General features: G+C 43.2%; 1 protein-coding gene across 1 annotated transcript in view; it reads right to left on the reverse strand.

The window, feature by feature from the left end:
* Positions 1–14295, reverse strand: part of CA10 (carbonic anhydrase 10) — a 346588-nt gene that overhangs the window by 25697 nt on the left and 306596 nt on the right. Inside the window, exons 5-6 of the mRNA XM_044421652.1 lie at positions 2964–3059; positions 339–411 (exon numbers count right to left, since the gene is read on the reverse strand). Of these exons, the coding sequence (XP_044277587.1) occupies positions 339–411; positions 2964–3059 (169 nt within the window). The remainder of the gene's footprint in view (positions 1–338; positions 412–2963; positions 3060–14295) is intronic.

Below are 14295 nucleotides of genomic sequence, written 5' to 3' on the forward strand. Positions count from 1 at the left end.
TTACTTTAGCTCTAGTTTCTCTTGCACTGTAACCCATAATGTTTTGATTGTGGTTTTAATTATTGATGGCTACTTTCAAAGGCTTGGGCTGAAAAACATGTTAATAGTATTGAGATAAATGAAATAGATGCTTTCTTAATTCTTCCATCTGGAAATGGCTGGGCATATCCCATGATCTCGCACGGGCCAATTGCTTCAGGGCAACTCCTGAGCTCCACCCACAGCCATTGTCCATTAGGCATTCCTCACAACACAAGGGGCGCCTACTGAATAATCTCCCCAATACGATTCTGTAGCTATTTCCATGCAGAGCAAAACAAACAAACAAACAAACTTACTTTTATATGTTATTCTTGTTATGGTGTCTCTGTTGAGCATACGATTTAGAAATGGATTTGATGATTCAGATACCTGTAAAGGAATGAGTTCATTGTCAAAAACTAGTCAGCAGAGATTTCTTACTTTGAGAAAGTGCATATATTTGTTGGGAGGAGAAAAGTCTAGGGGAAAAGCGCTGCTGTCCAGTGAAATGGCTGCTGTTGTGTTTAACTGAGGGGCGGCTGGAACAAGAAGGCCCTACACAAAGTGGCATGGAAAGGAACGAAGCTTGTCTGCCCAGGCTGCAGTCTGCCTTGGTATTTGGCCATTCTCATTTTCTCTTTCAGAATGACCCTCAAAATATGGGGAGCAGCATAGTTTGTGATGTCTTTGTTGCTGTTTTTTTAAAAAATGTTTTAATATTTTAAATGGAAATTGTTTTTAGCTGTTTTAAATTTTGTATATGCCAACAATTTTGTTGTAAGATGCTTTGGCTCTTTTAAAAAGAAAAGGTGACTACTACTAATTGTGAATCTACTTCTGTCTGAGAAAAGTTCTCTTTGATCCACAGGACAGGCTGCGCGCAGTACCTGATTCACTGCATCAGTTGTGTGGAAAATAAGGAGGATTTCACGTGTTCTCTATGGATGCTGCATGCCTTGCTGGGATTGGGCTTCCTGAATGAGCACGCTGCTGACTCACTCAAATATCCTCACACAGACACACCCACACCCACACCCATGTATGTCACTTGAACCTAAGACCACGTCTGCCCCAGTGGTTCTCCACAGGTTGGATGCACATCAGTGTACATCTTGTGGTGGAAACTTGTCTATGCTGCTGTTTTCCTTAGGTATCCTGTGGACGGAGGGTCATTTATGGCTGAAACATTTAGAAGCGTGCCCCTACTCTGCTCCAGGTTTCTACACATTTGTTCCTGCCTCATTGCAAGCAAGCTACAGAGCTACCACTCCTGCCTTCTTCCAGTCCTGATGTGGAGAATACCCTGCAGCACACGTGGCCTTAAAGCACTCTTTTAAAAGAACAGCATCGGCAGCCCTTTCAGGTCTGGGCTTTCATCACTGTGACTGTGCTTTGAAGTTCTTTCAGATACTCTGACATAGGCTGAGCTTTGTACTTTGCCTTCTGTTTCTTCAGCTGTTTTGTGAACTGTAGTCACTGCCTCTGTATACATTGACACTTGGAGAAATCTTCATGTTGTGGTCACGATTCGAGGCATCATCTGCTGCTGAGAGGAAATTTTGTGTGGGAATTAGTCAGCACTTGACATTCTGGCTTTTGGGTTTGGGCTGCATGAGAAAGATATAAGCAGTAGTTTCTAGGAGTATTTCTGTACACGACTGCATTCTGCGTTTAGAAAGCCTGCAAAATTCATGAAGCAGCAACTCCTGCCCTTCTGTGCTTCCATGCTCTTTTCTTTCTTTTGAGGAAATTGATACTTGTAGAAGAGCAGGACCGGAACTGAGTGGTATTTGGAGAATGATTCATTATTAACTTTCATACCACTTAGTTCTGCTCATATCCTATGATCCTGAGTGCTGACCAGTGAGGGATGGAGAAACTTCTTACTGGGCTATTTTCTGTTGTTGTGGGGAAAAGCTCTCATATGCTTGCCTCCAGAGCTTTTCTAATTCAAAGGAACAACGTCCCCAACTATTAGAGGAGGAGGGCAAAGATGGATTAGCTGACAGATCAAAGCATCACATGATCCTACAGTATGCACTGATGTAAAAGGAACTTATAAAAGAAGGAAGTGCTTGTGGAACAAAACATCCAGCTGTTTCATTCATTGCCTGAGATGTGAAGGCTCAGCTCCAGCCGATGGTGTTTTTGGACCTAAAAGCTGATGCTCAAGGCTTAGATCCCAGAGTCCTCCTTCCACCGTTCTTCTGTGATTTCGCTCATGGAATGGGACTTTGGTGCCCTCCCCTCCCCTCTGTTGTCCTCTTTAGTGTCTTCCAAATCTGTTTCAGAGGAGCCCCCAAACTTCTAGGGCAAGGGAGGAAATGGAAGCCCCATTTCAGAAGTGGCACCTCTCCACTGGCAGGAGAATGGTTCCAGACGCCAGCTGCAGCAGCCAGCACGTTTTCACCACATCTCCTCCCAGTCACTTTCCCCCTTGCTGCAGCCAGCACAACTCTGAGAGCCCACATGGGAGAAAAGCAGCTGGGGCAGTGCTACGGGAATGCAGTGCTTATTTACCTTCACAATGTGCACCTCCCCTGCAAGAATTAACACTTTGACAGTGCAGACTAAGTAAACAATTTTAAACCCATTTCTTAAAGTGTGTTTGTGGTGGTGGTGGTGTGTGTGTGTGTGTGTGTTTGGGCTGGGTAGAGAATTATGATGAGATAACAAAAGCAATGACTATTCTAAAAGCACAGGCACTATATCAATAATAAGCTTGAGGTCGTTTTAAAAAGATGAAGATGGATTTCTGTAATGCTAGAGTTTGACACGGAGGGGCTAGCCCCACTGATTCCTTTCAGTTTTCCCCCACACTGTGAGCAGCCAGCCATGAAGGCTTCTAGGATTCAGAAACTGGCAGCTGCTAATGCTCCTTATTTCTTAAGATTATCTGAAGGGAACAGGACTTTGCACGGATGAAATTGTACTATACTTACTTTCATAAATATAGAAACTACCACCAAGCCATTGGGACTTTTTGCGGCTTCTGTAACATTTGTATATAACTCATGGTTATAGTGGATTAGTTGAACCTAAGGATAGATGGGAAAATGAAGATTAAATATCAGAGAATCAAACCCACTGGTATTTTTTAAATGACAAATATGCTCTTTAAAAATGCAGATTTCTTTGCTATATGAGCTTCACCAGGCTTGTAAATTTCATAATAGTTCTTTTCCTGGAGGTTTCTCTGCCTGCATTATTTTAATAACCACAGTGGCCATCTGGCTCACACTGGCATCTTCCCAGTGAGTCCTCCTTTCCATTGTCAATAAGTAAATTTAACACATTAAGATGCGACAGCGGCCAGCACCATTCTCTTGCTGCAGTATTTTATCATATCATCATCATCATCATCATCATCATCATCATCATCATCATCCCAGTCATATGTCTTTGCTTCAGTACCCCAAGCTCCAAACTTGGAGGGCAGGAGATGGATTCTCACATAATTTGGAGAACAGAAGCTGACATTTCAAGTCCTAAGCATGCAAATCACATCGAATTCAGGTTCACAAAGGCCACCCAGGAAGAGGTGCCTGAAGCCATGCACAAAAGCAATCTCAGACTTCAGGACTGCAGGCATAAGCTGGAGCTGCACAACTCATCGCATGTCATGTGAAATGCAGCCCACCAAACAGGAACGGCGCGCTCCCTGGGACTATGCACTTTCAGTATTTGCTGCCTCCATGAACCGTAATTCATGCCCCTCCCTGCAACACTCAAAGGGTACATGCACTTGGGAGACTCTAATCCATGCGAAATGGGCCTTTATGTTTCTCTGGGCACAGCATAGAGAGGCTTGATGTAAACCATCCTTTCCCAACCTGATATCCTTAAAAATTTTGGACTACAACTCCCAGCATTCTGACCTTTGGCCATCCTGGCTGGGGTGGATGTGAACTGATATCAAAAACACCTTGGGGAAACAAGGCCAGGGAAAGCTGATGTAAACCAAATTATTACAGTGGGGTCATGGTAAATGAACACTGAATTTCAAGAACTGCAGATATTCCCAGCAGACATATTCCAAAGAGATCCATAGTCCCCACTCCAAAAGAAGTTCAAAAATTCAGGCAGCTGTGTTGATCCAAAGGCTGTGTGTATAGATTGCTGGGCTGGGTTCACATCAGCCCTGATGTTCAAATTTGCACCTGCCCAGGCGACTGTCCTTCACAGAAAGGCCGCCAGTCCCTTAAAGATGGAGAACCATCAGAAGGAAGAGCTAGGCTTTGGAGTCACTGATCAACAGCTCTTGGACAGCCTGGATAAACAGGTCCCCTGATCACAGTCTCCCACACTGTGCTGAGATGTACTGTATTTCTATTTAAGTTATAAGAATGTTTGGGCAATTCTCGTACATTCCCTGGGTAACCTGCCTGAACTTCGCCTACTGAATAAAAGGATCTTGGGCCAGGCCAGATCTGTTCTCCAACTCCCCATTCACTTGCAACACTGACAGATATTGTTTTGGCCGATGACCTCATTGTTTCTGCTGTGAAAACAGTACCGGAGCTGTGTTCCCCTGTGTTCCTGCTCTGCTTCCTTGCTATATGAGGATATAGGGGATTTTAAAAAACCCTTTTTGTAGTAAAAGCCCAGAATAGTGGGCTAGGCAAAGGGGTTTCACATGTAACAACAGCTTTACTTTGGTCAAGCCTCAAAAACTGCAGGTTTCCTCAAGAATCAGCTTCAAGCCAAGAGCGCCTATCAATTTATTCCTCATGTTTGCATTCTTCACATACAACCTCTGCCCCAGTTTCCAACATACACACAGACAGTATGCATTTGTATATAACAGATTATATGCAAATACTGAGGAAAATAATGCTCTGGATAACAACGATGCAAACATGTTTGTTAGTTTTAGAAAATCTCCTAAACCAAATGTTGTGGACAAACACAGTCGAGCAAAAGTCCTTACTGGCTGCTGTTGTTACATTAACAGATAGAAACATGCAGAAATAAAAAATGGAGGAGAACCTCTGATATCAAGAGGATTATTTGGGAAGGGGATGAGTGTGAAAAACCAGGGCAGACCCACACTAGAGCTTTGTACTTTGCACAATCCAAACTGTCCTTCTCAAACTATTCCTGCCATTATATTCCAATATATTCTTCTAATTGATTATATCACAGTTCTTTTATGCATTGCATTTGCTTCTGAGTGCTAAACTTGTGGAACCATTTCAGGGAAGTGACTTCAGTGGGGTGATGGGTGGGGGGAAGTGGTGCTACGAGAGAGGGCCTGACTTCGCACGACGCAACTGCCCATCTTGGCAAGAAGCCCTCCAATGGTGGGTTGGTTGTTTTGCAATGTACCTCCAATGAGCCTAAGAGATGATCAGGTGCATCGTGTGTATCTCCCTCCCTCCCCTTCATTCTTCCAGACAATATCCTGGGGACAATGCAAGGAGGATCAAGTTATGTCTGCAAGCAGACTGCAACTTGCGGAGGCTGTCAGGGATTTTCCAGTGCACAAACAGTGCTCAGGCACCAAAGGACGATGGGATCCACTTCCAGCCTCAGCTGGGACAGGGTGCAGGGAGCTGCACATTGCAACAACAATCCCGAACAAATGGAATGGGATTGAGTGTAGATTCTCCCAGGACAAAAATGATGGGGTTGATGAATGGAATGCTTAGAGATGGCTGATTCTTAATGGCAAGACCCACCTCAAAGGCTCAGGAATCCCGGAAGCTGCGAGACACCATTGCTTGGCTGGGGATTGCAAACAGAGATTCCACTTGCACGAACTGGTAACTTAACATGGACACTGTGCTTCTGTATCTCTGCTGAAGCTGCTTCCATACCATTCTGTGTAAGGAGAAGGCGTGGGCAAAAGGCCCTGGGCAGCCCAAGCAGTAGCAGCAGTGGCAAAAATGCCACAGAAAGAGAAGGCCTGTGGCCTGGCATTTACTGCTGAGACTTGTCCTTAATGTACCAGGGAGCAGGATGGAAGGAAGCTGATGGAAGGTGATGATTGGACACCAAAGCCTGAGCCTCTCCCCCCTTTCCCAGCACCCCCTTTCAAGGCACACTCCCCCTCCAAGGCACATTCCCACTCTTGGAGCGGCAGGCAGTGCATAACGAAGCTCTTTCCATACCAGCTCTGAGGGGGGGCAGATGCTTGGCTGCTTAAGTCTGAGCATGAGGTTGGCGACCTCCATGTTGGGCCTTGGAAGGGGAGGTTGTCGGACCACATCCTTAATTTCTCTTTGAGGGAAAGAGAAAACCAGCAGAGGAAGGAGAATAAATATTGCCTCAATTTTTTCTTTTACATTTGGTACGGGAGGGTTTTTTAAGCAAGCAAGCAAGCAAACCTGGGCAGAAGAAGTAAAAATGTCAAAGGCAATGAAGTCATCTGCAGAGTTTTGAAAGTGCTGTTGTGATCCCTCTACTAGAATCCTTGTAAAGAATTAATGAGGTTTTCCACTAAGTGGTGACAAGAGGTTGCAGACTCATTAGCCATCAGTTTATGATTTTGCTGAACTTTTACAACATCTTAAATCTTAGGATTGTACTCTTGTCTTGTTGGCATTTGGATGCAGCAGCCATGGTTTTGATTTTTATTGGCTGCACTCACTCCAGAGGTCGGTGAGTGCAAGAAGAAAGAAGTCCAGACTCCTGCCTTGGATCTTCCCCTTTACTGCCACTTTGAGATGGAGGCACTGATGATGACGAACAGGAAGAAGTATCAATTAAAAAGCATAATGAGTCAAAGTGAGGTATGGACTGTGCTTAGTTCCTTCCACAATCACAGCGAAGTCTGTATCAATGCTGCATACCCACTTCTGAACGTGGTGCTTGCAGGGTCAACATTAGCAATGCTATTTTTCAGTCTATTTACTTTGGAACATTATTTAGGGTAGAGGACAGGTGAAAAGAAACTGTATTTGAAAACTGTGGAAAGGAGTGAGAAATTTCTCAGGGCATCAGGCTGCAGTGCTTATCTTAGTATAAAGACATGACTGAGGGGTGGACACACACTGTATTTTATCATCTCCCCCTACACTGTACTTGCAGCCCCTCTGGTTACTCAAGCTTTTTGAGGACTCAGCAGAACTCCTGCTGTGAGCCGCCCCGAGGCTTCGTTGTGATGGGGGCGGCATAAAAATGTTTTAAATAAATAAATAAACTCCTGTCCTTGGGACTTCACAATGTTTTTTCCTGCTGATGGCCTGAGGGCTGAGCAAGGTCTGCTTGGTTTGGTTTGTCGCTGCTTAAAGTCCTTTTAATGAAAACGGCAACAAGAATTCCCCAAACACACAGCTTTCAGGCCCTCAGCAGGCGGCAGAACTGCAAAGCTCCAAGGGGAGAAATCCTGGGTAAATTCTCTACAGGGTTTTCCAAGGAACTCAAGCAGCTGGAGAGGCCACAAGGACAAAACTGGGGAAGATTGTGAAAGAGAAAGCTCACCCACACAGCCACCTCCTTATGGGAAGCACTGAAGCCTAGCAGCCCAAGAGATTTCTCTGAAATTCTCAAAGCCCCAGTGAAAGAGGCAAAAAAATTAAGAACAGGCAGGTGGGGTTTCAATGAGTATATTGAATTATAGCGATGGCCTTGTGAGATATTCTAGTTTAGATGCTATTAGATGTTATGAGGCAAACATGGGTTCCCAGCTCTTTGCTTGTTTCATAAAACTGAGGTGAGCATTTGCAAGATAGAAATGACAGATGAGAAGGGGGATTATTGCCAGCTTACTTTTTTTTTTTTAAATCTAGGGCACTACCTAGAATTTTGGTTTGTTAAAGTAAAAGACTGTGATTGTCCCTTTATTTCTAGCCTCCGCCTACTCAAGAAACTGTGCTTCAGATAAGGTAAGAAGAAGATTCAAATTACAGCTGGCCTTTATGTTTTGAGAAATGGAGATCAGCCATTGCCTCTTTGTTACAGGTTTAGGAGAAAATTTGATAGCTGTAGTGGTGAGCAGTAACTAATGCACTCAGGATGCAATCCTATGCTTCTTTAGACAAAAAGGTCCCACCACTCTCAGTCAGCCTGGCTGTGGACCTCATGGCCACCACATCTGGCCTGAACGCTGTCATTTGACTTCCCGTCTTGACTTCTGTAACGTGCTCTACGTGGGGCTACCCTTGAAGACGGTCCGGATACTTCAATTGGTTCAGAATAGAGCTGCCAGGCTGCTGACGGGGACTGGACGTTATGTTCACATGTCTCCAGTTCTCCGTCAGCTTCACTGGCTCCCCATTGAAGTCCGGGCCCAATTCAAGGTGTTGGTGATGACCTATAAAGCCCTAAACGGCTTGGGTCCTGGTTACCTGAAGGAGCGCTTACATCCATATATGCCCAGTCGCCCCCTGAGATCGGCGGGAGAGGCCCTTCTCCGGGAGCCCTCCGTGAGAGAAATTAGGAGGGTGGCTACTCGGAGGAGGGCTTTCTCAGTGGTGGCGCCTAAGTTATGGAATGCGCTCCCCAGAGAGGTCCGCCTGGCGCCGTCATTTGTTTTTCGGCGCCAGGCGAAGACCTTTTTATTTAAGCAACATTTTAAATGTTAATACTACTGAATTTTATCTGGCCAGGGCGGCTTATTTTATATTGTGTGTATATTGTATTTTAAATTATTATTACTATTTTAATATGTATATTTAATTTATGTGGTTTTATTTATTGTTGTAAGCCGCCCCGAGGCTTCAGCGAATGGGGCGGCATAAAAATGTTTGAATAAATAAATAATAATAAATAAATTTGTGGTTTTTTCTCACCACCCTGCCTGATTAAGCATTCTGCAGAACTGGGAAGCTTGCACATTCTTCAGACTGTGGATTTGGTTTTCATTCTTATTGGTGCTCATTCTCAGAAGCCTCTTTCCCATAAATTCAGAGGAATTATTTTGTATCTTCTGGAATGCAGAAGATATGCAATTTATAAATAATGTTTTACTGACTTGTTTTTCAGTCCTAACAGCACCCATGAACCTTGTTCCTGCCTTTCCTTGGCTGAAAACAGCAGAGCCTAATAAAATATATGCAAGACACAACGTAATTACATGTGAATGTCAGATAAACTTAGCATGACCTACAGACTTCCTAACCCTTCATACTTGGGAAAAACTAATACAGTGAATGCAGTGTTAATCATATTAATGGAGTTATTTGTATATGGGTTATAAGTAATTATCCCCACTCCAGTGACGTTCTAAATAATATAGTTAAAACTTGATCACATAATGACCCACTTTTGCTCCTAGGATGGAGGGCTCCCACCTCTCCCCACCACCTTCTGTTGCTGTTGATTCTGGTTGAATTAATTAAATACATCAGAAAATTTAATAATAAAATTGACTTAAAATCTCATGGCAAGTAGATTTAAACACGATTTATAATGAAAGGCCAACTACTCTAAATCAACTTAGCAGATGGAGATTGTAGCAACTCCTATTTCATTACAGCAGTGGTAATTCATGGTATTAAAACGGCTGTTTGTAAAATAAATGAGCCATGAGAGAGACTGAAAGGGAAGGTGAGGAGAACAGGAGAGAAGGGAAAAGAAAGAATAGGATGCCATGCTAGTGGGAAGGTACAGGACATATTTCTCTTTGATTCCATATGTTCCCTATTACCATGAATCAGAGAAAAAGAGGCAATAAGCAGAGAGGAGGAGGAGGAGGAAGGGAGAGGAAAATGACGATGTAGAGATAGGAATAACAAAAACACAAATAATGAGTATAGGAGAATGAAAGATAAGAGAATGGAGAGGAGCTGGAATACGTTATGATGTTTTTAGCAGAAGAGAAAATGTTTCAAAGGACTGTGAGTTTGGCACAGGTACAAATAAGATACTAGGGATGAGTGCAAAGTTTGTTTGGTTCACATATTTACATGCAAATGTACCCAATTTTGTACTTCAGAAACAATATGTGAACCAAAGTTTACTAACCCTCTGAAATTCTTGCTTCTCCAAAATTTTCACTGGAGTTCTTTGATCAAAAATGTTTATGCAATGAGAAAGGGCAAATAAAAATGCATGTTCTAGTGAAAATAATATTCAGAAATACATTCTATTGGGAAAATGTGTTTGCAAACATGCTTGCAAAATGCATATATTACACATGTATTGGGGAAATGCACACAACTATGTATGAATTTTCATGCAAATTTCTTAAAAATCCTAAAGTTCAGGATGAACTAAATTAAAGATTGGAAAAATCCTCAAAATTTGAGACAGACCAAACTTAACATAGAAAAAAGGAGAAAAGAAAAATTGAAATGAAGAGATTCAAGGAAAGAAGCCAACCATTTGTAGAGTGGACCCCAATATTTTTTCCTCATTTCTGTCTCCATTACACACACAATAATTGGTTCCAGATAATTTTCTACTGTGTGTTGTTCCCAAAGGGTGAGAGGAACAACCGGCCTAACTTTCCAGCAAAGATTGTCCTGTTTTACAAATTCTGTCATGTGATTTTGTATGTTTTATTTTTACTTTTGTGTGTGTGTGTGTGTGTGGGCGGGGGAAGGCTCTCTTAGGGTTGCAAACTTAATTTATGCACAAACTCTTCTAAAATCAATGAAACAAATTCATATGTAGCAGGCATGACAAGTGCACAACTACTTGGCTACAAAAAGGAGCGAATTTCTGGTTCTGAACTAGGGATGGGCACAGCTATCCATTTCTGGTCTATGCCAGTTCTGCATACTTTTTAACAATTCCACTTCTACAATTTTTAAACAATTCCTCTCAAAATCCCTCCTGAGATAGGTTAGGCAAATATAATACATGGTAGATAGCTAAGCTCTGCTTTGCAGGTTATTCTGTCAAGTCAGATCAGATTATTGTATATTAGAATGGCAAAGTTCACATTCCTTCAGTTCAGCCTTCCTCTGAACCATGCTGCATTTTGTACAGAGCTCTGGATAGCCCAGTACAGAGGATATCGGCTCCTTCTCAGATCTTAAGGTCACATTCTTTTAAATGGAATGCACAGGAGCTGCCATTCTCCACCGCAGGCATCATGCCATTCCTGGTCTAGAGTTATGTTACCCTTAAGGCCTCACAACTGGTTCCTGAATGGGTATGCATCCCAAAGGGAAGGCAGTGCCTTTCCCTAGTATTGGATTTCAAATAGCATCAGGTTCTTGAGCTCCAGAAAGTCATCTTGCAGAAATTCACATGCATAGTGCAGCATCTGGAGAACTTCACCACGTGTTTTCATGCAATTAGCGTTTGCCATGGCCTCTATAAATGTCAGATCAGCTTTTGAGACTTCAGCTTTTCTTGAGGTCTCCAACATGCTGCCTGCAGAAGCTCCCTTTCTTCCCACCAGATTCTCTGATCATTCTGTTTTTTTATTTTATTAATTTATTTGTAATAAAAAGGATGATTGAGAGGCAGGCATGATGCATTGTGAAGAGCGGTGCTTTAATGCCATCTCTGAGTTCAAAGCAGCAATTTTGTGTTTTGGAACTCAGACCATCCCTCTGCCTTCTAATTAGGCTCTTGGGAAAGTTAATTTTCTGGCATTCTCTCTAATTTGCCTTCTGGGAAGCTGATGTTTTGTGACCAGCCATGCCCACCATGGCAACCACTTCATGAACTGGTGAACGCCTCCATGGCAGTCATTTTCTGCAAGCACTCAAACCACTCTTTCAAAATTCCAAATGTGCCCAGTGACCTCAAAATCTGAGGAGTCCTGCAGGATACATGTTTCTTTACTCTTAGACATGCATGCCTTTGTTCTGTGGCTATGTTTTATTGCTTTCAATTTTTTAAACTTCTGTAGAAGGACACATGATGATGAACCACCATTATTCCGTAATGTCCTTAATTCTACCATACCTCTGCCCAACAGATGAGCATCTGTTCTGTATCTCCTCCTCTGCTATTTGAGTGTAATGTGAATCTGGACCCCAAGATATTGCAGATGGAGCTCTCTGGGCTTTGAACACCATGGAGGATTTAAAGTGTGACCCAGGGGGACTTTTCATTGGGATGCAAGTCCTGGGAGCTGCCCATCACAGAGCCTTTAAATGAGATGCTAAGAGCCTGTCCATCGTAGTTTCCCAGGTGCTTGCACCTCTGGCTTGGATAAATTGAGCTGAGCCTTCTAAATTGTCCATAGGTTCTCAGGGCAAACAACAAATCCAGTGATTAATTACACATTAAAAAGCAAATGAAAGAACAATAATGCAACACCCATGCTTGAACCCGCAAAGCAAACAAAAACAAAATAGATTGAGTATAAAAATAAAATAAATCCAGAAGGCAGGCTTGGATCACCCTTTTCCCACTGTGGGAAACATATTTCTGAGTGCCCTTAGCAGCTGCTCTATTTTAAAGCTTTAGAAAAAGAAAAAGAAAAACAAAAGCTCCTTGATTAGCTTCTCGGCTTAGTACTCAGAAGGTCTTTGCTGGCATTTGGAAAGCTATTTCCATGCTTTCTTGTAATGGTGAAACAGACCCTCCCATTCAAAATAAGCGTCTTTCAGTGCAGCGAGTACCTGCTTTGCTTTGGAATGTCACCACCTCTCAATGGCTTGGGACTCAGCTCCTGACAGATCATCAATCTTCCCTGCTGTTCCTAAAGCAGCTATGATCAGTGGAGATGCTCAGCCTGACAAACATTTGATTTAACAGAGAAGATGCTGCTGATGGCAAAGTGTGCTCTGCCTTGAGGTGGCTTGTTTGTCTTAATATAGTTTGTCAAGAGTAAGTATCCTGGCACGCACGCAGGATGCCTCTGGTTGTTAAGCAAATACATGTTCAGCTACAGCAGAGTTTGAATAATACATTTAAATGCAGGCGCATGAATGTTAGCTGCAGGATCAACCCGAGGCTTTTAATTAGCCTAAGCAGGACCTGGGGAGTGGGTGGGAAGACTCTGCCCTAGTCCATTCCCCTTCTGCCCTATGATAAATACTGCTTCCTCTCTTTCAGGGATTCTGCTATGCTTCCATTGCTTTGCTCTGTCAATGAACAGATGCCCTTCAAAGACTGGTAGCCACGGTTTACAGGGAATGTCTCAGTTGCCTGGGACCACTCGTCCACTAAAGGGCCTTGTGAGGAGCAGAAGCACAGAGCAGTGGGTCTGGGTGGAGGTCTCAAGCCTTAAAGCAAGGCCTTCAAAGTCTGCAGCCCCCAACTACCCCCAACTATTGGTTGTGTTGGCTAGAGTTGGTAGGAGCCGTGGGCCAAAACATCTGCAGGGTTGCAGCTTTCCTACTCCTGCATTAAAAGCAATTGCTCCCTACAGTTTGGGTTTATTATAAGCTGCTCTGGCCTTTCACATCAGGCAGGAGAGCTGTCCAGCAACAGCAGCAGCTGAAGGACCAGATACCGAGCATGAGAGGAGCTGTCCAAAGGCTGATCAAGAAGATGGAGCAGGTCTATGGAGTGGCTCCCATTCAGTGGCCTCCAGGAAGCAGTAGAAAGTTTAAAATGGACAGGGGAAGTGTAGCATTTCAGATGTTTTAGGACTACCATGTCTGGAGCTCATGGGAGTTAGGATTCAAGCAATTGATAAAAACTGATAAGAACTCCATGCTGTCTGGAGCGGATGGGAGCTGGCGTCCAAGGGCCTCAGGATCCTCACTCATGATTTAGGGACTCCTTTCATGGAACTGAGTATACTTATGGTGATATTTCCTGTTCCCAAGTAGGGTTCTTGGGCGCCACATGTCCCACGCAGTTCTGGAGTCTGCTGTCTAAAGGCTGCACTTTGGGGACAGGGGGATGAGAGGGCCTGTCTAACAGCTACAGAGCATTTTCAACAAACAGTTGGTGGCAGTAGTGGTGGTGAGATCTTTGCTGGGAGGTTTTAAGCATATGAAAACATAATTTCATACCAAAAGCACTGTTACAATAAAGAATGCAGGGAAAATCCTCCTTTAGTTCTGCTTTTGAGCTTTCAAGCGCTTGTTAAAAGCTATTGATTTTCTTTAGAAGATTCCCTTTGTAAGATTAATTTGCCAGTGAACAAGTAAGCCTCATTTACTTCTCTTGGGGGCTAAAATTTTTCAGGGAGAAAGTTAGCATTAAGATTAATTACACTTATTTAACTGAGAAATATAAAATCCAAATGTATCCTTGTTCACTGCCCCAAGACTCCAACTTGCCATTCTTAACCATCTGAACTGAGGTAGTCCCACTAAGAGGATACTATATTAAGGTTTTCCATATTGCTAAAATAAGAATGCAGAAGTTCAAAACAGTGAAACTCCCATCTGTGGAAAAGCAGCGAAGGTCTGGATGACATTATCCACCAAATTTTGGAAACAGAAGCTGGCGGGGGGGGGGGGGGGTAGA

This window comes from Varanus komodoensis, unplaced genomic scaffold (genome assembly GCF_004798865.1).
Source record: "Varanus komodoensis strain SLA01 unplaced genomic scaffold, ASM479886v1 scaffold12, whole genome shotgun sequence".
Classification (NCBI taxonomy): domain Eukaryota; kingdom Metazoa; phylum Chordata; class Lepidosauria; order Squamata; family Varanidae; genus Varanus; species Varanus komodoensis.